Here is a 22,071-nt window from a genome sequence, read left to right on the forward strand (position 1 = left end):
CCACACACAGAGCAGCTGCCTGAGGGACTGCGGGCACTGTCATGGGCCAGTGGCTTTCAGAGTGAGTGGACAGCGGGAGGGTCCGGGTTTGGGGAGGGCCTTGGCTTATTTGGAAAGGGCTGCAGAAAAGCTGCCCCCAGGCTGAGCCAGAGGGGTCGAGTCTGGGCGGGTGGCTGAGACAAGCTTTGCTGGATGGTCTCCTCCCCACACGGCTCACCTCGACCCAACCGGAAATCACAGGAAGCCCCTTCCTCTCTCATGCCTCCCCGCCATGCGTCCTCTGGTTAGCTTCATGCTAAAGGAGACGTGCTGAAAAGAATTCAGAATTGAGTCCTGTATACAGACCCATACTGAAGGGTGCGTTCTCAGGTCTGGCTCCTTCACGAACCTTCTCGAGGCCCACCTTTCACCTCGACCCTGCACCTTGCGCACTTTCCCTCTAGGCCTCGGGCTCTGTGCTCTGCCTGGGCCACCTTAACCTGCCCTGGTTCACCCTGCCCATCAGCTCACAGGCGGTCTCCCTGGCCATGTGCAAACCCCTGTGCCCTGGTGACTCTGATGCCCTTCAGTTTCTGACGACTGTGGCTAGTGTCTGCGGCTTCTCTCCTCACCACCCCTCTCTGACCTTTCCAGAGCCCTGCATACAGCAAGTGCGTAATAAGCATGTGGTGAGTGAGATGCTTGTACTCTGTATATGCCGGAGCTCTGGCCCAGGCTTACCCAGCTCTGAGCTTGGGAAGCCGTGTGGAGTCCAGTCTCTGTAGGCTGGGTGTCTGAACTGGGAGTCACCCTTGCTAATCTTCAGGATTGGCCTGGTCTCCAGTATCTGAGGGGTGTGGGTGGGGGGGAGGTGGCAGAGGAAGTTTCCCTGGAGGAAGAAGCTGCAGCTGGTCCTGGAAGGATGGCAGGATTTGGAGCTTTGGTAGGGACCAGGCAGGGTGATGCTGGGGCATGGGGCAGGGAAAGGAGATCGGCAGGTAGGCAGTGCGCCCTTGGGTATGCCTTAGCATGTCTGGCCTGGGCTCTGGAGCTCCTGGCTCTGCCATCACTTGCTGTAACTTGGGCAAGTGGCTTGATCTCTCTGAGCTTCTGTTTCTGTCTGTAAAATGGAAAAAATTGTCAGAGTGCCCACCTCATAGGGTGGTCCTCAGGATTAAATGGACTGCTGCTGCTGCTAAGTCGCTTCAGTCATGTCCGACTCTGTGCAACCCCATAGACGGCAGCCCACCGGGCTCCCCGATCCCTGGGGTTCTCCAGGCAAGAACACTGGAGTGGGTTGCCATTTCCTTCTCCAATGCATGAAAGTGGAAAGTGAAAGTGAAGTCGCTCAGTCGTGTCTGACTCTCAGCGACCCCATGGACTGCAGCCTACCGGGCTCCTCCACCCCTGGGATTTTCCAGGCTAGAGTACTGGAGTGGGGGGCCACTGCCTTAAGTGGACTGGTGCAATCAAACACTGGGCACACTGCCTGGCACAGGTCAGGGGCACAGTGAAGGGGCCCTCTTGTTGCTATTACTACCACCGTCGTCAGAGCTGAGTCGGAGGTGCTTCCAGAGGCTCTAGCCACAGGCTGGCTGAACCAGGCTTCCCCGGGGACCCTGAAGCCATGGGATGACCCAGGGCCCCAGGAAAGATTCAGTGTGTCCCTAAAGGAACTTATTTTTAGGGATATTGCCTCCTCTCTGGCCACTTTGAACTTAGAGAAAGAGAGGATGGCATGACTGTCCTTTTCCCTCTGAGCAATGCTTTCGTTATTTATGCCCCCACATTATAAAGAGGATAAACCTGTGGCCTATGGAGGCTGAGGGTGCTACCCAAGGACACACAACTTGTGAGCGCAGAGGCTGGGACTGAGGCCCAGATCCCCAAACCCATGCAAAGGGGTTTCTTCAGCCTCCCCCACCCCAACCATCCCATGTCTTTCCTGCCTCTGCCTTCCCCCCAGTACCCAGGACCACCCTGGGGGAGGCAGGGAGGGCGGGGTGATCAGAGGCACACCCCGGTGGATTTACATGCAAGGAGGAGGCGGAGCCTGCTGGCGCCTCTGTCTGTAGAGGGTGGATCTGCAGGGATAAAGTGATGCTATCTGTAGTTTGGCTCCTCCAGCGCAGGGCCCACATCAGGATGGAGACTGGCTATGCGGACCTGGGTCCTTCTCTCCCTCACTCCAATCTGGTTTGGCCCGCGGACTTCAGGCAGGCCTTCACCCCTCTCTGGCCTCAGCAGCCCCCTGTGCACAATGGGCACAGAAGCTTCCTTGATCTTCCACACCTGTGAGCTCCCTTTAGGTTGGAGGACGAAAACCCCATTTCTCCAGCAGCCCCCTGGGACTCTTCATCACCTTCAAGATGCCCCCAGTCATGCCCCTCAAGGGTCTCGCCAGGAGCAGAGCAGAGGCTGGGCACCCTGAGGCCCCAGGTCTAACTCCAGCTCTGTGGCCAGCTAGTCTTGTGGCCCTGGGGTCAACTTGCCTTCATTGCCTTCCAGATTTGGAGAAAGCCTTCATGCCAGCATTCACCACCTCCTGGCATCCCCTCCAAGAGGGTCTCCCTTGAAGACACACCACTGGGCCATAGCTCTTTGCCCCCTGTGAGTGTCAGGGGGCCCAGTCGTGATGATCTAGCCCACATGTCCCAGGCCTTTGCACCCACTGATTCCTTGCCTGAAACACCTTCCCCTGCCTTGCAGCCCTGGCTCTGCTTGCCCCTCAGGTATCAGCTCCGACACCCTCTGCTTCAGGGCTCTTCTGTTGTGGAATAACCCCCTCTTTTCTCCCTGCCCCACCCACCAGTTCACTGGCTTCCACCACCCTCAGCTCCCCAGGACTGACCTGGCTCTGTGCTGTCCACTTGCAGATGGCCTGTCCCCCTGGGCTCCAGGAGCCCCCTTAGGATAGGAAACGCAGCTCCTTTGCTTGGTGTGGCATCTCTTGCCCCCGCACAGGCCTGGCACACAGTGGGTCCTAGGTAAACATGAATGGAATGAGTGCCAACAGTGTGTCCAGCCTTGTGGGAGGCACTGAGTCTCGGGGAGGGGAAGTGTGAGCCCCGATGGCCTCTTTGGCGACCGCATCTCCTCCCCAGTGCCCGCCCTGGGGCAGCCATCCATGTCCTCTGTGCTATTTATGTTGGAACAGGCTGAATCGTCACGTGAGCATTGGGGCTCCTGTTCTCTGGGCCTCTAGATAATTATCTGGGCCTTATTAAACCCTTAATTATCCAAGCAGCTAATCAGGCTCCCAAATATAAGGGCTTCCTCATCCCAGGGTGGGGAGCCAGGGGCCAGTCATCAGCAGGACATCCCCAGGCTCGGCAAGGTAAGGACAGGCTCTACCTGTGGGCCTCTCCCCAGACAGTATCTTTTTCAGCCCTGTCATTTTACAGATGAAAACACTGAGGCTCAGGGAGGGCAAGAGACTTGCCTGAGGTCACACAGTAACTGGGTGGCAGGACCAGGGCTTGGATCTGTGTCCTGACTCCTACCCAGTGCTCTGAACCTGACAGGAAGCCACCAGACATTCACAAACCTCAGTTGCTGTAGGACCTGGGCAAGATCAAGGAGACAGCAGATCTGGGGTGCCTCTTTGGGCTCCATCTGAGGCCAGTGGGAGACAAGGGAGGCTCTGCTTTGCAGGAGCTCAGAGCTGAGCTGAGGCAGCAGGGGGTGGGGGGACGGTGATGGCAGGGGGCACCTGGGAGCATTTGGCAAGTAGAAAGCGAGGAAGGACTCCAGACGGAGGAAATAGTGTGAGTAGAAGATGGGGCTGGGCAGCAGGAAACACTCATCTTGGGGGGATAGATCGGATACATACATGCTCAGGTTCCAACTACAGTCTTCAAGACCGGAGGGAGTTGGATGTTGGGGGAGGCTTCCTGGTGGAGGAGGCAGGGGCTGAAATTAGGACTTGAGGGATAAGCAAGGAGGAGGCAGGTGTTGTTTGAGGGAGGGACGGCTTAGGCAAAAGCACAACACAGCCAGAAACAAAACCCTGGCATTGACCCTTTGTCCCAGAAACACACTGTGTTCCTCAGTGAGTGATAGTCGCTCAGTCGTGTCCAACTCTGTGTGACCCCATGGACTGTAGCCCACCAGGCTCCTCTGTCATGGAATTCTCCAGGCAAGAATACTGGAGGGGGTGCTCCTCAAGCCACTTACTATTCTCAGAGGGCAAAAATCCCTGTTCTGAGCGGCCTTGACACCTGACATCAGTTCTGGTCTGGGAATGGGGGGACTGGGGTGGGGCTCAGTCTTGGGGCTCAGTCTCCCCACCTTGGGGGTAGGGCAGGGCTAGAGAAGACCTTCACCCAGCCCCTTCAAGCTCGGCTGCTGGGTGCTGAACTCGTCACCCACAGGATGAACTGCAGTGATCTGGCACGAGGCTTGTTCACAGGGGTAGAAGAAACACCATGATTGATCATTTTCAAGCTCAGATACATATCTAAAAATTGAATGTGACGAGAGACAAATAGAACACGGTTTCACTTAGCAAATGTTGATTGTAGGCTCGATGGTCTCCTTGTTTTTTTTTTTTATGTACTGGCATCCTTTAGGCCTTAGCCTAAACATCTCCTCCTTAGAGAGTCCTTTCCTGATGCCCACCCCCACTCCCTAATCCCTCATACACATTGTATCCCATTCGATTGCTTCTCTCTAAGATTCAGGACAAGCAGGACTGTCTCTGCTGTGTGTACCCTGTAGCCCGGCCTGCTTGACACATAGTGGGGACTCAGTAAATGTGAGTTGAACGAATGAATACACACAGGCAGGCATGGGCTCGACTAGAAAGAGGGCTCCCAGTAGGTGCCCGATTCTGTTTATGGGTCAGTGGCTGAGCCGGCTGTCCCATAAAGGCTCATAAAGGCTGGAACTCTTCCTCTTTGGTGACACAGGCCAGCCTCGGTAGCTGCCCCACCTTGATTCTTTTCAGCCACAGCTCAAACCTGAAATAAATACTCTGCCTCTGGTTGGAAGAATTTCAGGTCTTGGTAAGTAGTCTACAGGAAGAAAGGTTGTCTGGGAGCCCAGAGATGGAAAGGGGGTTTCCTGGGAGTTTTGAAGGATCTGAGGTCAGAGGTCATCATTTGATTCTCTACTCACTGACTGTGAGACCTTGGCGCTGGTTCAAACTATGCCTTGATTTCCCTATTGGTGAGGCATTGTCTCCAGGGGCCTTAAGCAGCTGTGAACTGAGATTCCTGGAAGGGAGGCTGAGCTGGGGGAGGTGGGGGATGCCCCGGGCTGTCGGAGGGCTAGAGAAGCAGAGGGTTCCCCCATTCCCCTGCTGCACTGCATGGGGAGTTCCTGGATCAGGACCAGGAGGGAATTCCTTCTGTGGCCCCAGCACTGCTCTCTGAGCCACACCTGAACATTGAAAAATTGCAGCTAAACCTCCCACCAACCCCATGAGGTGGGCTGATCAGAATGCATCAGGCCCACAGATGAGGAAGCTGAGGCTTAGAGAGGGAAGTGACCTGCTCGGGGTGACTCCAGAAGGCCTGGTGTTTCATCCGGACACCCTTGGGCCCTTTGGGAGGAGGCAGGCATGAGGTTCTCTGAACTGGCTGGAGTCCAAAGGCTCCTAGACTTCCGAGATCACCCAGGGGGCTCCAACTGCTCTGGAGCATGAGAGGCTCCCGGGAGAACCAGGGCTTGTTGAGCTGCACCCAATTCAGGCCCTACGGCACAGGCGGGGCCATGCTGTGGATCCTGTGTCTGGCGCTCTGCAGCCTGCTGACTCCCACGCGAGCGGACCCTGGGGCACTGCTGCAGCTGGGCATGGACATCCTGAATCGCGGTGAGCTGGCGCTGGGTGTTGGCAGGGGGTGTGGGAGGTGTGTGACTGGGGTTAGGTAGCGACTGCCCGTGTTTACATAGACTTGAGTGCTCTGTGATCCTCAAAGTAAACTTATAAGCAATGTGTTATTCTTCCATTTTACAGAGAGGAGAGGAAACTGAGACCCAGAGAAAATAGGGTGACCTTCCCAAGGTCCCCCAACAAGTTGAAGGCAGAGCTTTAAATTCTACCTCCTGTAGCCTCTCCTTGGCCCTGATGGCAGGGGTTGGTGTCCACAAGTGGGTCATCGGGGTGACAGACATGAGCCAATCCCAGCTCTGCCAACAATTTACTCTGTGACCTCAAGCAAGTCAATCACCTTCTCTGTGTTGCCCGTGTGCTCATCAGTGAATGTAAAATGTAAAGAAATGTAAATTAGTGGGACTTCCCTGGTGGTCCAGAGGCCACTCCGAACTCCCAGTGCAGGCAGCCTGGGTTCCATCCCTGGTCAGGGACCTAGATCCCACATGCTACAACTTAGGGTTTGCCTGCTGTAACTAAATATCCTGCACACTAAGAGTCAGTGCAGCCAAATAAATAAAAAATATATTTAAAAAAATGTAAAATGGTAAACTGTCCTTTTGGGGCAGGATCAAATGAAATTGTGATACAAACTCCCCGTGGCTCAGATGGTAAAGAATCTGCCTACAGTCCATGGGGTCGCAGAGAGTTGGACACGACTCAGAAACTAACACACGTCAGATGAAATTGAGATGAAAAGGCTCTGAGGGTTCTTTACTCAGAGGTATTTTCCACCCCTAGCTCTGTGACCTTCAGGGAAGTCACATCCAGGCCCAAAGAGCTAACGATTTCGTCAGCTCAGGATTTGTCCCCTCTCTGGGAACTAGCCTGTGACTATTATAGGGTGTTTCTAGCACAGTATCATTTGGGGTGGGGGCCCCCAGGCCTGGGGAATCAGAACGTCTTGGCTTCAGGCACAGTATCTCGACTTTAACAAGCTCCAAGTTGAATTCCCTAACCACCCCGGTTTGAGAGTGTCTGGGCTACAGCATAAAGTCGGCCCTCTCACTCGAGGTTCAAGGCCTCCATGATGTGCCCTGGAAACTGCTCCAGAGTCCAGTCCTGCCCTCCCCACTCCAGCCACCCCGTGTTCCTCTCTCCTCCCTCGTCACGCCACCTCCTTCCCCTCTCCGCACCTCTGCCCTTGGTGCATCTCTGCCCTGAGCCGCCTCCTTTTACCCCTTTGTTTCCTGGTGAAAATCCTATTCTTCCTTTAAGGACCAATTGATAGCTCACCTCCTCCTGGAAACCTTCCCCGGCTCTTTCTTTCCCGGCCCAAACCTGTCATGTGGTTCCTCTAGCTGCATGTACTTTTTATGGCTCTCATCACTATTATTTACAATATATTTCTTTCTTGCTTTTTTAAAAAACATTTTGACTGCACTCCACGGCATGTGGGGCTTTAGTTCCCTGACCAAGGATTGAATCTGCGCTCCCTGCAATGTGGAGTCGTAACCACAGTACTGGAAGTGCTGACTCTCATCACCTTTTCTTCTTTTAATGATGAATTTTTATGTGGCACTCAAAAATACAGCTATTTTACAATGTCTAATTCCAAAATACACATTTTGTTGAACACAAGCATGTTTCTGTTGGGTATGTAATTAGTAGAGGAATTTCACAGTTAGAGAATATGTATGTCTTCAGCTTTCATAGATTCTGCCAAAATATTTTCCAGTAGAATTCACTGTATTGTTTATTGTATTTTTAATTGGAGTATGCAATGTTATGCTAGTTTCTACTGTACAACAATGTGAATCAGCTATGAGTATACCTATATGCCCCCCCACCCTTGGACCTCTCTCCTACGCCCTCTCCCCATCCCACCCGCCTAAGTCATCTCAGAGCATGCAGCTGAGCTCCCAGTGTTATACAGCAGCTTCCCACTGAAAAAAGTGAAAGTTAGTCGCACAGACATGTCCAGCTCTTTGCGACCCCATGGACTGTGGCCTGCCAGGCTCCTCTGTCCATGGCATTCTCCGGGGGAGAGTTCCCACTAGCTCTCTGTTTTACCATAGTAGCATCTGTATGTCAATGCTGCTCTCCCAATTTGTCCCACCCTCTCCTTCCTCTCATCACTCTTTACTGTTATTGTTGGTGACTCTGTCTCCCCCGTGAGGCTGGAAGAGGGCAGGGTCTGCACACGACTTGTTTCTGGGATGCCTGAGAGAATGGTCAGGGAAGGAAGCAGTGAAGAGCCCAGGCGAGGATCTATCTGACTCTTCTCCTTTCCAGAGGTCCAGAATGCCATGGATGAGAGTCATATCCTGGAGAAGATGGCAGCTGAGGCGGGTCAAAATCGCCCAGGGATGAAGCCTATCAAGGGCATCACTGAGTGAGCAGGGGAGGAGCTTCATGGACTGGGGGAAGGGGCTGGTGGTTAGGGCAGAGGGTGGTGGGTAATGCTATGCCCAGTACCTGAGTGAAAGAGCTAATACAGGACATGGGGCCTCTTTCTGGCTTTGCTGCTGGCTTGCTGTGTGACCTTGGGCAGGTCACTGCTCTTGCCTGGACCTCAGTCCCCTCAGTCACCCACTAGGGACAATTCTAGTCCTGTTGTGAGCAGGGCCATTGGGAGGAGGAAGTGAAGTTGAAAAGTCAAACTCCAGCAGTAGCTTGCTGAATGTAGGTGAAATTGACTGAAAAATCCTCCAGTGGCTGAATGGAAACGATCATCTAAGGACAGGCGCAAACTAATTTCGTTGCTTGCATCATATGGGATTGATTAGTAGGGGCTGTCTGGAATGATGTACTGGGGAGGGTTCTGAGACACTTTCTGGACTTAGCAAGAAATAGCAGTGTGATTGATTAGCAATGTCTGCCAAGGGCTCTGGGTGGGCAGGGGAAGTAAATGTGCCACAACTTTGTTATCCCGGATCTTACCTGGTGGTTCTCAGCCAGGAGTGATTTTGCCTCCAGGGGACATCTGGCTATGTCTGGAGACATTTTTGATTGTCCCAACTTGTAGAGTGGGGGAGGGGGGTGCATCTAGTCCCTTTAGTGAGCAGAAGCCAAGATTTCTATGAAACATCCTACAATGCACAGGACAGCCCACAGCACAGGATGGTCTTGCCCCAAATGTCCATAGCATCAGTGATGAGAAACTCAGATCTAAGCAAACCTCCTCTTTTTGTCAGTGGGGAAACCGAGGCCTACATCAGGGAAGGGAGCAGTCCAGGGTCACAAATTAAGCCACATGTCATCTCACCCACAAGGAGAGCTTTCTGTGTACAGACTGGTTCATGTTCAGCCTTTTGTTTGCGTTTCATGACAGCCCCAGAGATAGGTTTATCCCTATGACATGGGACGGGGGATTTACCCAAGGCCTTCCAGCAAAGTGGTGGAGGAGTGCATTGAGGGGTCTCACCTGTCCAGTTCTCACTGCTCAAATGTGTGCCCCTCCCAGTCTAAAAGTGAAGGATGTGCTGGTGCCTGTCATCACAATGAACTTCATGCCCGGGGTGGGCGTCTTCCAGTGTGTGTCCACGGGCATGACCATCACTGGCAAGAGGTGAGTATGGCAGGGAGGTGAGAGGGAAAGGACAATGGCCTCTTTGTCTCACTCTTATATGCCCATTGATTGAGTACCTACTGTGTACAATGCTGTGGTCTGAGATAATGCAAAGTTGGTTCCTACCTTTGATGGGAACCAGACCTGAGCACAGATGATCACAGATTGATAGATTGGCCTGGGACAGAAGAAATATTGACAGGGTGTAGGGGCTGGGGATTAGAAAAGGCTTTGGGGTGATGATGACAGCTGAGCAGAGCAGAGTTTTGAAGGATGTGTAGGAGTTCACCAAAGCAAGAGAGGAGAGGAAAGCCTGGTTGTGTGAACTTGGGCAGGTCCCATCCCTCTTTCTGTCCCATGGCATGGTCTCCCACCCTTTCCCCCTCTCAGAGAGGCTGAGATTCTGGCCACAGTGGCAGCGGTGCCCTGATGCCTGCCTGCCCCCCCTCCAGCTTCATGGGTGGGTACATGGAGATCATCGTGGTCCTGAACATCACAGCCACCAACCGGCTTCTGCAGGACGAGGAGACGGGCCTCCCCATGTTCAAGAGCGAGGGCTGCGAGGTCATCCTGGTCAGCGTGAAGACAAACCTGCCTAGCAAGTGAGGTTCTCTGTGGCTGGGGAGGAAGGCTCGGTCCACCTTGCCAGCCCGACCCAGCATCCCACTTCCTGAGCCACTGAACTCCTTAGCCATGTCCTGTGTCTAACTTCCTGACATCTATGCCTCTGCCCCATCCTCTGTGTCCAGCATGCTGCCCAAAATGGTCAACAAGTTCCTGGACAGCACCCTACACAAAGTTCTTCCTGGTCTGGTGAGTGCCCAGAGTGAGCCTCCACCCCTCATCCCCGGCACTGCTTAGACCAGGGCTGGCAAGCGCGTTTCATCTCGGCTGCTGTTGGCGGCTGAGGAGGCTCCTGAGGCTGAGACTGGCTCAGTGGGAGGAAGTACCGTGATCAGCTAGTGATGTCTGCCATAAGCAGAGGAGGAGGAAACTGCAGCTGGTACCACACAGCTTGCCAACCCTGCTGAGTGTACCAGTCCCTGGGGCTCTGCCATTGACTTTCTGTATGACTTGTGGCTTTGGTTCCCCTCCAGTCTCTATCCCACCAGGGCCCTTGAGACTCCCCATGGAGTAACATTCAGCTGTGAGAATGGGGCCCTCCACTCAGGGCCCCCTTCAGCCCAGCGCTTTCTCTTCTTCCAGATGTGCCCTGCCATTGATGCAGTCCTGGTGTATGTGAACAAGAAGTGGGCCAGCCTGAATGGTATGTAGCCCTAGCCATGCCTTGCTCCCACATGGGGTCAGCAGGATGGCTAGAATTTTTGGATGTCCCACTCCCCATTCAAGTGCCTGCTCCTGGCCCGGCCTTGGGACTACAGGAGGTCTGAGGTCATGGAGTCCACTCCTCCCCGCAATGCCCAGATGGGGAGCCTTAGGCCCTGAGGGGCTCTGGGGTCCTTACCTCTCAGCCCTCCACCCAGTGTTCCATCTATTACCCTCCCAGACTCCAAGGACAGCAGCCTTTGTTCACAGCAGCTCATCCACAAACCTTGTACCAAAAAGAGCAATTCCAGTAGTAACCCCACCCTTCCCTTTGCTAAGGGAAAACAGCCACCTTTATCACTGTGGGGTCCACAGGGCTCCCCAAGACCAGGAGGAGAAACCCCAATGGCTGAGACTGAGGAAAACTGGTTCATGTGCCCAGCAGAGTGCCCTGGGACATTATTTCACTCCTCCAATTCTCAGTCTGTGCATCTGTAAAATAGAACCAATAATCCTGACCCCACCAATCTGTTGTGAGAACTGAGCTGGACAACACTTGGTAAATGCTCAAGCTCTGTATCTGCAGGGTGATGTGAGGTGGCATGATTTTCTAGATCAGGCACCATTGCCTCCATTCTGCAGATGAAACTACTGAGGCCCAGAGATGCTAAGCAGTTTGCCTTGTGTCACAGAGAGGGCTGGGGTCCTGGCATCCAGGCCAGGTTCAGGTGGCAGCTGGCTGGTGCTGGCTTCTCCAGGCTGTTCCTGGGCTGGGGTCTCTCTGAGTGAACCTTCATCTTTGCACAGCCCCCATGCCTGTGGGCCAGATGGGCACTGTCCAATATGTCCTGACGTCCGTACCGACCACTACACCCAGCTACATTCAAGTGGACTTCAGTGTAAGCACCAAAGGGCATCAGTCGGCAGAGGTCTCACTGGCTTCAGTGGCGGGGGCTGCTTCTGCCAGGGCTGTTGGATGGGCTGGGGTTGCGGAGGGTGGGAAGGGCCTCTTTCTCTTTCTGCTCTCAGTACGAACCCCAAATCCTGAGCTAATTTCTGGATGGCCAACTCCACACCCACACCCCTGAGGCTCCCTGCTTCTCCCACTGAGTGGCTTGCCCACTGTCGTTGTATAGAAGAGAGCACCCAGCTTAGCAGGCAGGCAGGATTTGGCTAGGGCCTCACCCAGGACTCCAGAACCCTGGTGACCAGGTGACTGCATCTCCCAGGAATGGAAAGAAGAATCCCAAGTGGTCATCTCCCTGTGAAGTCTTCCTCCAGTGGGACTCTTACAGGCTGCATGTTGCCTTCCGTTTACCTCTTTCTCTTGAGGTTAAAATAGTGAACGAGGGCTCTAATCAGTTAGAATCCGATTAACTGAGGTTACTTACACAATCCTATGTGGAGCTGCCAGTGGTTCAGTGATTGACTCCATTATCCTTGTGGGCCTCAGTCTACCCTTCTGTACGCTGGGAGAGTTGAGCCACTGCACACTGCTCTGGCTCAACCATCTTATGACTTGCTGACTTGGGCACCACAGAATTCCCTGGTGGCTCAGATGGTAAAGAGTCTGCCTGCAGTGCAGGAGACCTGGGTTCGATCCCTGGGTCAGGAAGATCCCCTGGAGAAGGAAACCCACTCCAGTATTCTTGCCTGGAAAATCCCATGGATAGAGGAGCTTGTTGGGCTACAGTCCATGGGGTCACAAAGAGTCAAATGACTAATTAACACTAGGCTGGTTTGAGCACCATTCGTTTGGAGGACTGAGACTGGCCCATGGTCAAGGCTGATTGTCTCTCCCGTGGCTGTCCCGCAGCCTGTGGTGCAGAAGCAAAAGGGCAACACCATCCAGCTTGTGGATAATGCCGGAGGGGCTGAGTTCCCTGAGGACTATGCTGAAGGCTCCTCACAGCTGCTGCTCTCAGCCGCCTTCCTCACAGCAGAGCTTGCTCTTCTGCAGAAGTCCTTTGATGTAAAAGTCAAGGATACGATGGTGAGCTGCCCAGTGGCCACACCCCCCGATATCTGCATCTGCCCCCTGTAATGACAGTCCCTGCCCAGACTGAGAATTATCCTGGGGTTGTGAGTAATGCTAGGACCGGGAGGGGCCAGGACAGATTTCTATCATCATTTCACCCCACCATCCGCCATCTCTCTGTCCATGTAGCCACTATGTATTCATCTATCCATTCAACTGTCCATACACCAGGTATTTATCCACCAACCTACAACTCTTCTGCATTGTCCATCCATCCACCTTCTTTTTTTCCAGTCTGTCTTGTTACTACGTAGTCATGTCCTAGACTCTATCCTTTTAGCTAGAATCCACCCAACCCTCCATGCCATCCATACCTAGAACAGGGGCTGATATTACTGAATGAATGAATCTATGTATCTGCTGTTTACCGCCTAAACACCCAGATACCCACCCATCTACTCATCCAGTTCTCCATTATCCATTTTCCTACTCATTTACTGATCCAGCCAGCCAGCCATCAATCCATCCATTCATTCATTCATCCCCACTGATCCCTTTATTCATCCTTGCATCCATGCACCCTGCATCCATTTGTGGATCTTTCTATTCATCCCTCCACCCGTCAATCCATTCATCATCCATTCTCCCATCCATTTATCAGATGATTCCACCATTTTCCCACCCACCCATCCTCCCTTCTCCATTATTCCTTTCATGCCTCCATGCAGCCATCCACCTGCTATCTATTATTCATTCTCCTACACAAACACCTATCCATCAATCCACCCATCCATTCCCCCACTTATCTGTTTATACTTTTTCTCCATCTACCTATCCATCTATGAATCCCTTCACCCACATCCTCTGATCCATTGCATCTACCCATTCTCCCATCTCTCTGTCTACTTTTTCATCAAACAAAATTTTCTTAGTGCATGATCTTGTACTCAGAGCTATGGGCGTTGGAATGCATGAGCCACAGTCTGGGCTCTCCAGGCGCTCATTATCGACTTAATCAAAGAGTGATAACTATTTTGATGAAGGACCTCAGAGGGCATGCCTTTTTAAGTCAGAGGAGAGGTTTGTTAGGACGACTCAGGGAAGCCTTCAGTAATCCTAACCTTGACTATTATTTTGTAGATCGGTGAGCTGCCCCCCCAAACCACTGTGACACTGGCTGGCTTCATCCCTAAAGTAAGTGCCCCAGCTATCCATAATCACCACAATCATCTGCCCTGTTCTCCATCCAGGCAAATGGATTTTCAATACCGTGTCTCCCTTGTCCAGTGTGGAATCATCCCAACTTCTCCGTAAAGTAGTCTTTGGGCCCCCACAGGAATGCCCAGGTTTTGTGCATTGTACTTTCTATGTCCAATATAGAAATAGCCAGATTTTCTGTTTTGTTTCCTTTATTTCCTGTTAGACATATTCCAGCCTTTGCATATAGTACTTCCAAGGCAGAAATCACCTATTTCATGTCAGACTCCTAGTTTCAACGGAAACCACCAGTCTGAGGATTGGCCCTGAGGGGAGTTTCCTGGTTTCTGTAGGTGGCTGAAGCCTATCCCAAGCCGAAACCCCTGGTGACCCAGATCAGGATAAACAAGCCCCCCAAGGTCACCATGAAGACAGGCAAGAGCCTGCTGCAACTTCACGGCACCCTGGAGATGTTTGCTGCTCGGCGGCGGGGCAAGCCGCCTGTATCCCTCTTTGTCCTGGAAACTGTGAGTGGACTTTTACCCAGCTAAGCCCAACTCATGGATATTTGAAGCTGGAGGGTGGGCTTTTAGCTCATAGTCAAGTAATGGACTGAAGGGTTCTTAGTTACTCTTGATTATTTGGTCATAACCTGGGCACTGTCACCTACTGTCTGATTTTGGGCTCTGCAATGGAACCTCCAAATGACTAGAAAAATAATTTCTTTCTCTTCCCTCGTTCTTGCCCTCTTTCCTGTTCAACTTCCCACCCTCCGACATTCATTAGCATATATAAGGGCAGTGAAAGTCTCACTCAGGGAATTATAGGAACCTAGAGAGATTGCAAATCTATTTTGAGGAAATCACAGAGGACTTCCTAGAGGAGGTGATGCCTGAGCTATGTTTTGAAAGTTGAGCAGGATCTAGCCAGGGAAAGGGTTGAGGTTGGGGAGGTTGGTGATGGAGGGTACTCCAGACAGAGTAACAGGATGTGGCCTGGAGCAATAACATGGTGTGTTCAGGCACCCACAAACATGCCGGGATTTCTGATAATGCTGTCATGGGCTGGGTACAGGGAGGATGAGGATCCTGGGCTAGGGGAATGGGGAGACTGCTGGGTTCAGTTCCTGAGGGTGGGGTCGGCAGAGAGGAAGACTCTTGCTCTGTCTTGGCAGTGGTGGTGGTTCTGGGAAGGTCGTAGAGCCCCTAGTTTTACCAGCCCTGATGGGAAACCCACTGCCTTCTTCCTGCTTCCCCCCCCCACTCTGTGTCAGCACTTCAACCTGAAAATCCAGTACTCAGCTCATGAGGACCGGCTGCAGATGACCACCTCTCTGGACAGGTAGGAGTCTGCTGCCCAGGTTGGCATCCCTGTACCCTTACCTAGGCACCACCAAGACCACTTGGTTTCCTGCTCCAGGGCCTTCCTCTGACCCAGCCAGCACAGCCCACACTGCCAGGCTTCTCTGGTCTCTATGCCTGCTAGAACCCTCAATGGCTCCCCATTGTGTGCATGATCTTTTGTCAAGTCTTAGCCTGGCACTCAAGGTCCTTCTCAAATTCTCCAGCCACCGCTCCCAGTATTCCACTAGGCTCTTGCACAGTGAGTCTGATCATGTGATCATGTTCCCTTTTTCATGAACAGGCTTTTACCCATGCCATCCAAATGCCACCTGCTAGTCAGTGCCCACCTCAAATATGACCTTCTCTAGGAACACTTTCTTTATACTGATAACAGTCAACAATTATAGAGCTCTGTCTATGTGTTAGGTCTAGTTTTGTATTCAATTGCTGAATAATTTTTGTATTTGTCATAATTTCTTGTCTGATGTGTTGGGTGCCAAGATTCTATTGGTTGTAAGAGACAATTCTGACTTTAACTCGCTTAAGCCCAAAAGGGACTTTTGAGTCATATAATTAAAATCTCTAGCAGTAGTTCTCCCCTTTCAGGCATGGCTGGATCTAGGTGCACAAAAATTCTCAAAGTTTATCCCTCTCTTCCCTTGGTTTTTGCTGTCTACTTTGTTGGACATTCTCAGGCAGCCGCTCCCCAAAATTGGAGGCAAAGTGACCCCAATAAGAAGAGAGACCTCTTATTTAACAGTTCTAACAAAATCTCAAAGGCTGTTTTCATTGGTCTAGTGTGGATCACATGACCAACTCTAAGCTAATCACTATGACTCTTTATTGCAAAATTCAGACTGAAATTGAAGAAAGTAGGGAAAACCACTAGACCATTTAGGTATGACCTAAATCAAATCTATTATGATTATACAGTGGAAGTGAGAAATAGATTCAAGGGACTAGATCTGATAGACAAAGTGCCTGAAAAACTACGGACTGAGGTTCATGACATTGTACAGCAGACAGTGATCAAGATCATCCCCAAGAAAAGGAAATGCAAAAAGGCAAAATGGTTGTCTGAGGAGGCCTTACAAATTGCTGAGAAAAGAAGAGAAGTGAAAGGCAAAGGAGAAAAGGAAAGATATGCCCACCTGAATGCAGAGTTCCAAAGAATAGCAAGGAGAGATAAGAAAGCCTTTCTCAGTGATCAATGAAAAGAAATAGAGGAAAACAATAGAATGGGAAAGACTAGAGATCTCATCAAGAAAATAAGAGATACCAAGGGAATATTTCATGCAAAGATGGGCTCAGTAAAGGAACAGAAATGGTATGGACCTAACAGAAGCAGAAGATATTAAGAAGAGGTGGCAAGAATACACAGAAGAACTGTACAAAAAAGATCTTCATGACCCAGATAACCATGATGGTGTGATCACTCACCTAGAGCAAGACATCCTGAAATGTGAAGTCAAGTGGGCCTCAGGAAGCATCACTATGAACAAAGCTAGTGGAGGTGATGGAATTCCAGCTGAGGTATTTCAAATCCTAAAAGATGATGCTGTGAAAGTGCTCCACTTAATATGCCAGCAAATTTGGAAAACTCAGCAGTGGCCATAAGACTGGAAAAGGTCAGTTTTCATTCCAATCCCAAAGAAAGGCAATGCCAAAGAATGTTCAAACTACTGCACAATTGCACTCATCTCACATGCTAGCAAAATAATGGTCAAAATTCTCCAAGCCAGGCTTCAACAGTACATGAACTGTGAACTTCCAGATGTTCAAGCTGGTTTTAGAAAAGGCAGAGGAACCAGAGATCAAATTGCCAACATCCATTGGATCATTCAAAAGGCAAGAGAGTTCCAGAAAAACATCTACTTCTGCTATATTGACTAAGCCTTTGACTGTGTGATCACAACAAACTATGGAAAATTCTTAAAGAGACAGTAATACCAGACCACCTGACCTGCTTCTTGAGAAATCTGCATGCAGGTCAAGAAGCAACAATTAGAACTGGACATGGAACAACAGACTGCTTCCAAATTGGGAGCAGAGTACATCAAGGCTGTATATTGTCACCCTACTTATTTAACTTATATGCAGAGTACATCATGTGAAATGCTGGGCTGGATGAAGCACAAGCTGGAATCAAGATTTCCAGGAGAAATTTCAATAACCTCCTGGCAGATGACACCACCCTTATGGCAGAAAGTGAAGAACTAAAGAGCCTCTTGATGAAAGTGAAAGAAAGGAGAGTTAAAAGTTGGCTTAAAACTCAACATTCAAAAAACTAAGATCATGGCACCTGGTCCCATCCCTTCATGGCAAATAGATGGGGAAACAATGGAAACAGTGTGAGAATTAATTTTCTTGGGCTCCAAAATCACTGCAAATGGTGACTGTAGCCATGAAATTAAAAGAAGCTTGCTCCTTGGAAGAAAAGCTATGACCAACCTACACAGCATATTAAAAAGCAGAGACATTACTTTGTCAATAAAGGTCCATCTGGTCAAAGCTATGGTTTTTCCAGTAGTCATGTATGAATGTGAGTGTTGGACTATAAAGAAAGCTGAGCACTGAAGAATTGATGCCTTTGAACTGTGGTGTTGGAGAAGACTCTTGAGAGTCCTGTGGACTGCAAGGAGATCCAACCAATCAATCCTAAAGGAAATTAGTCCTGAATATTCATTGGAAGGACTGATGCTGAAGCTGAAGCTCCAATACTTTGGCCACCTGATGCGAAGAACTGACTCATTGGAAAAGACCTGATGCTGGGAAAGATTGAAGGTGGGAGGAGAAGGGGATGGCAGAGGATGAGATGGTTGGATGGCATCACTGACTCAATGGACATGAGTTTAAGCAAGCTCCGGGAGTTGGTGAAGGACAGGGAAGCCTTGTGTGCTTCAGTCCATGGGGTCGCAAAGAGTCAGACATGACTGAGCAACTGAACTGAACTGAACTGATGACTCTAGAGAGGGAATGCTCTGATTGACCAGGTCTGGGTGATGTGCTCACCCCACTGTAATGCCTTGGATAGAGAGGCTCAGGAAATGGAAACTCTGTTACTGGAGTAAAGAATAGATGCTGGGAAGATAGAACCAGCAGATGATGGTCATATGGCCTGTTCTGGTGCCAAGGTGCATTAGTACCACCAGAGACTGTGCAGAGGAGGGACACTGTGAAGGACCCCAGATCTGTGTGCTGCAGAAGTCTGGAACGGGTTAACTGAGCTGCAAACCTCTGCATATCTGGCCTTGGGCAGGTGCAATAGACAGAGCTTGGGTCCCAAAGAGAGGAGTCAGGACCAATGAGAGAAGTCAGTGGTTTGAGCTGTGGGAAACAACATGGGCTGTAAGGAAAAGTGGTAAGTGCCCCATCACAGGTAGCCTGTAAACAGACTTAGGAGCGCCTAGTGTGAAGGCTATAAGGGGACTTCCCCATCAGAGAGGAGCTGGGGGTGTTTGAGATGCCTTTTCTCCAGTGCTCTGACTGCTCTTCCTCCTCCCTGGTTCCCTCTCTTCTGCAGATTACTGAGCATGTCCCGGAAGTCCTCATCGATTGGCCCCTTCAAGGTAAGTATCCCAAGTACTTCTGCCTGGTCTGGCTTAAAAGCAAAAAACTGGGCCTATTCACCTTGGGATTTCAGGGTAGAGCTCTGAAATGGAGGCAGAGTCAATAGAGTAGGTCATTGTGGGGTTTGGGGCTCCTGACTGACCGTGTGACCTTGGGAAAATTGCTTTGCTTCTCTGAGTCTTTGTTCTCTTTTCTGGATAGAATCTGGACATCTCCCTAGATTGATTTTAAAAGCATTGTTGTGTATTGCAGCAACCTGAGCTTGTTTGCCCAGCCCAGGTGCTATTTTTATTAGTTTCTGTAGCCTCAGGGCCCAACACAGAACCTGATGTAGTTAGGAGTAGTGTGTGCTCAGTCGCTCAGTCGTTATCTGACTCTTTGCGACCCCATGGACTGAACAGGAGCTAAGCAGAAATGAAGGGCATCAGTCTACAGTGTAACAGTCAGACGCAGTTTTGATGTGATTTGATGTCTCTAAAATTCGTTCCTGTGGTCCTTGGACTCAGCTGGACTAAGAGCTGAAAAAAAAATCTGTTGAATTAATGGAATGATGGGATGAGGGTATCTTCTCTTTCTCTCTCTCTCACCAGGAGAAGAAATTGACTGGCTTCATCACTGATTTTCTCCAAGAAGCCTACATCCCAGTCATCAATGGTGAGGGTTTTGCTGGTGTCAAGAAGCACTCTGAGCAGGAAGGGATGTCACAAGGGTGGTCTCAAAGGCCCTCCACTGGCCCCAAATGAGGAAACCTAAAAGGGAGTAGATAGTCAATACTGAATCTATGAGGCTAAAGTCATGTTACTATCACTTGCCTGGGGACAAGGGCCCCTTCAACAACTTGGACTCTGACCTTTGACCTGATACTGGAAGTCAGATCTTAACTCCGCCCTGGGACGCAAGTTGGTGGTGATCCAGCTGATGGTGTCTAGGCCTGTGCAGCTGGCAGACATCATGAATCAATCACTGCACTATTTCGCACTATGCTGCTCCAGGCAGCCACTTACTTGCAGAGCAGGTAAGCTGAAATAACTCTTCCTATATTTCTCAGATGTACTCCAAGTCGGGTTCCCACTTCCTGACCTTCTGGACATGAACTACAACCTGGCAGAGCTGGACATAACTGAGGTGAGGAAAGGAGGTGGGAAAGGCTAGTTCAGCCAATGTTTCTGGCCAATGAGCAAGAGCCTGCCATTCTCAACTTGGAGGGCATTGGACTAAGGAGGGCAGCGGCCAGCAGTACAGTCTTGCCAATCCCCTGAGCAAGACCCTGCCCCTCAGAATCTGGAGGCTGCCCTTAGCCAGGGATCCCCTGAAGGAAACATGAATTCTGCTACTGTCCTTCTCTGCCACCTTGGACGAATTGCTTCCTCTTTCTCGGTGCTTCTATTTTTCTGTCATCTCAAATAGAGAGAATAATATAGTATCCACTCTGGAGAGCTGTTGTGATGATTTATGGAGATAATTCACTTAAAGGCATACAGTAAGTGCTCCATAAATATTAGCTTTGCCTTGCACACCAAGCACTGCACTTGGAGCATTAAATGGACCTTTTTCTCATTTGATCTCTCTACTCTGGGAGGTAGGGGTGCTTCTCCTCACTTGATTGTTGAGAAACTCAAGGTTCAGAGAGGTGAAGGGTCTTAAGGCCAGTCTTCCTTTTTAAAACATTGCTATATTTATTTTTGGCTGTGCTGGGTCTTCATTGCTGCACAGGTTTTTCTCTAATTGTGGCGAGCAGAGGCTACTCTCTAATTGCAGTGCACAGGCTTCTCACTGAAGTGTCTTCTCTGGTTGCAGAGCACAGCCTCTAGAGTACACAAGCTTCAGTAGTTATGTCTCCTGGGCTCTAGAGCAAAGGCTCAGTAGTTGTGGCACATGGGCTTAGCTTCCTTGTGGCATGTGGGATCTACCTGGACCAGAGATTGAACCTGTGTCTCCTGTATTGACAGGCAGATTTTTTTTTTTAAGCACTGAGCCACCAGGGGTGTCCCATCCTTCGTTTTTTTTTTTTTTTTTTAAATTAGAGGCTAATTACTTTACAATATTGTATTGGTTTTGCCATACATCAACATGAATCCGCCACGGGTGCACACGTGTTCCCAATCTTGAACCCTTCTCCCACCTCCCTCCCCATACCATCCCTCTGGGTCATCCCAGTGCACCAGATCCAAGTATCCTGTATCCTGTATCAAACCTGGACTGGCGATTCGTTTCTTATATGATATTATACATGTTTCAGTGACATTCTCCCAAATCACCTCCCCACCCCCGCAACAGAGTCCATCCTTCATTCTTAAACACCAAGCTGATTTCATTCCTGACCATGCCCCTGTCCATCCCAGTCTGTGTCTGGGTTCCCCACACCTGCTCCTGGCCCTTTTTCTCCTGCCAGAATGCCCTAGTGCTGAACTTGAAGCTGGACTGACTGGGACAGGATTTGCCTGCCAGCTGCCTGCACATCGTCCACTTTGGTTACACCCAGCAGAGGAGCCTGATTGGAAATGGGTGGGCCCGGCCCCCTACCACTGGGGCTGATGAGGAGTGAGGAGGGCAGGACGGGGCTGGGGACTTGGCAATAAACAGGAGAAAGACCCTAACGAACACTTGATGTTTTGACCTCTTTATTTGTAGAAAATTGATGTGTGTTTTTTCTTCCTCTTCAATGGGTTTTGGGATCTAAGAGCAGCTTGGGTCTGAGGGGCAGGCTTGAGCATATATTGAGTACCTGCTGAATGCCATGCTCAGAGCTTTACTTGTACCATCTCATTTAATCTATGCAGTAACCCTATAAGGGGAGGGTGACCATCCCCACTGTGTGTGTGTGTGTGTATGTGCTCAATCACTCAGTCATGTCTGGCTCTTTGTGATCCCATGGACTATAGCCCACCAAGCTCCTCTGTTCATGGGATTTCCCAGACAAAAATACTGAAGTGGGCTGCCATTCCCTTCTCCAGGGGATCTTCCTGACCAGGGATTGAACCTGGGTCTCCTGCATTGCAGGCAATTTCTTTACTATCTGGGCCACCTACTGATGCTGTTCTTCAAACTGACCCTTCTTTAAAGTGAATGTATTTTTATATATAACAAAGTTAAAAACACAATCTAAAATAAATGCATTCTAAGTGGATTCTCAAAAATCAGTATCATTTACTAGAATGTGAAAAAAAAAAAAAAAAAAACAACAACCCAAAACCTGTAACTTTGAAAAAAAAAAAAAGGTACTTCAGAGCCCCTCTGATTGGCTGTTGCTCCAGCCCTGGGAATTATTGAGATGGTGGTCCTACGTACATGTCCATGGCCCATGTGTTGCTGTTTGCATCTGTCAGAAGGTCTCTGTCTCCATGGGTGGGTC

General features: G+C 50.3%; 1 protein-coding gene across 1 annotated transcript; it reads left to right on the plus strand.

Annotated features, from left to right (window-relative positions):
* The first annotated feature begins 5,694 nt into the window (after positions 1-5,694).
* Positions 5,695-21,303, plus strand: BPIFB6 (BPI fold containing family B member 6). Its single transcript, XM_055543216.1, has 15 exons — positions 5,695-5,791; positions 8,090-8,189; positions 9,261-9,365; positions 9,818-9,967; positions 10,115-10,178; positions 10,572-10,632; positions 11,439-11,530; positions 12,448-12,624; positions 13,750-13,803; positions 14,160-14,333; positions 15,080-15,147; positions 18,673-18,718; positions 19,310-19,373; positions 19,768-19,844; positions 21,112-21,303. The coding sequence occupies exons 1-15, from the start codon at positions 5,695-5,697 to the stop codon at positions 21,142-21,144; spliced, it is 1,362 nt and encodes a 453-aa protein (XP_055399191.1). The 3' UTR covers positions 21,145-21,303.
* Positions 21,304-22,071: the final 768 nt, after the last annotated feature.

This window comes from Bubalus kerabau, chromosome 13, assembly GCF_029407905.1.
Source record: "Bubalus kerabau isolate K-KA32 ecotype Philippines breed swamp buffalo chromosome 13, PCC_UOA_SB_1v2, whole genome shotgun sequence".
Taxonomy (NCBI): domain Eukaryota; kingdom Metazoa; phylum Chordata; class Mammalia; order Artiodactyla; family Bovidae; genus Bubalus; species Bubalus kerabau.

Coding starts and splice junctions, on each gene's coding strand:
- BPIFB6 (XM_055543216.1), top strand. CDS start 5,695: ATGCTGTGGATCCTGTGTCTGGCGCTCTGCAGCCTGCTGACTCCCACG. Junction 18,719..19,309: donor CATCGATTGGCCCCTTCAAG/GTAAGTATCCCA, acceptor CTCTCTCACCAG/GAGAAGAAATTGACTGGCTT. Junction 19,845..21,111: donor CAGAGCTGGACATAACTGAG/GTGAGGAAAGGA, acceptor TTCTCCTGCCAG/AATGCCCTAGTGCTGAACTT.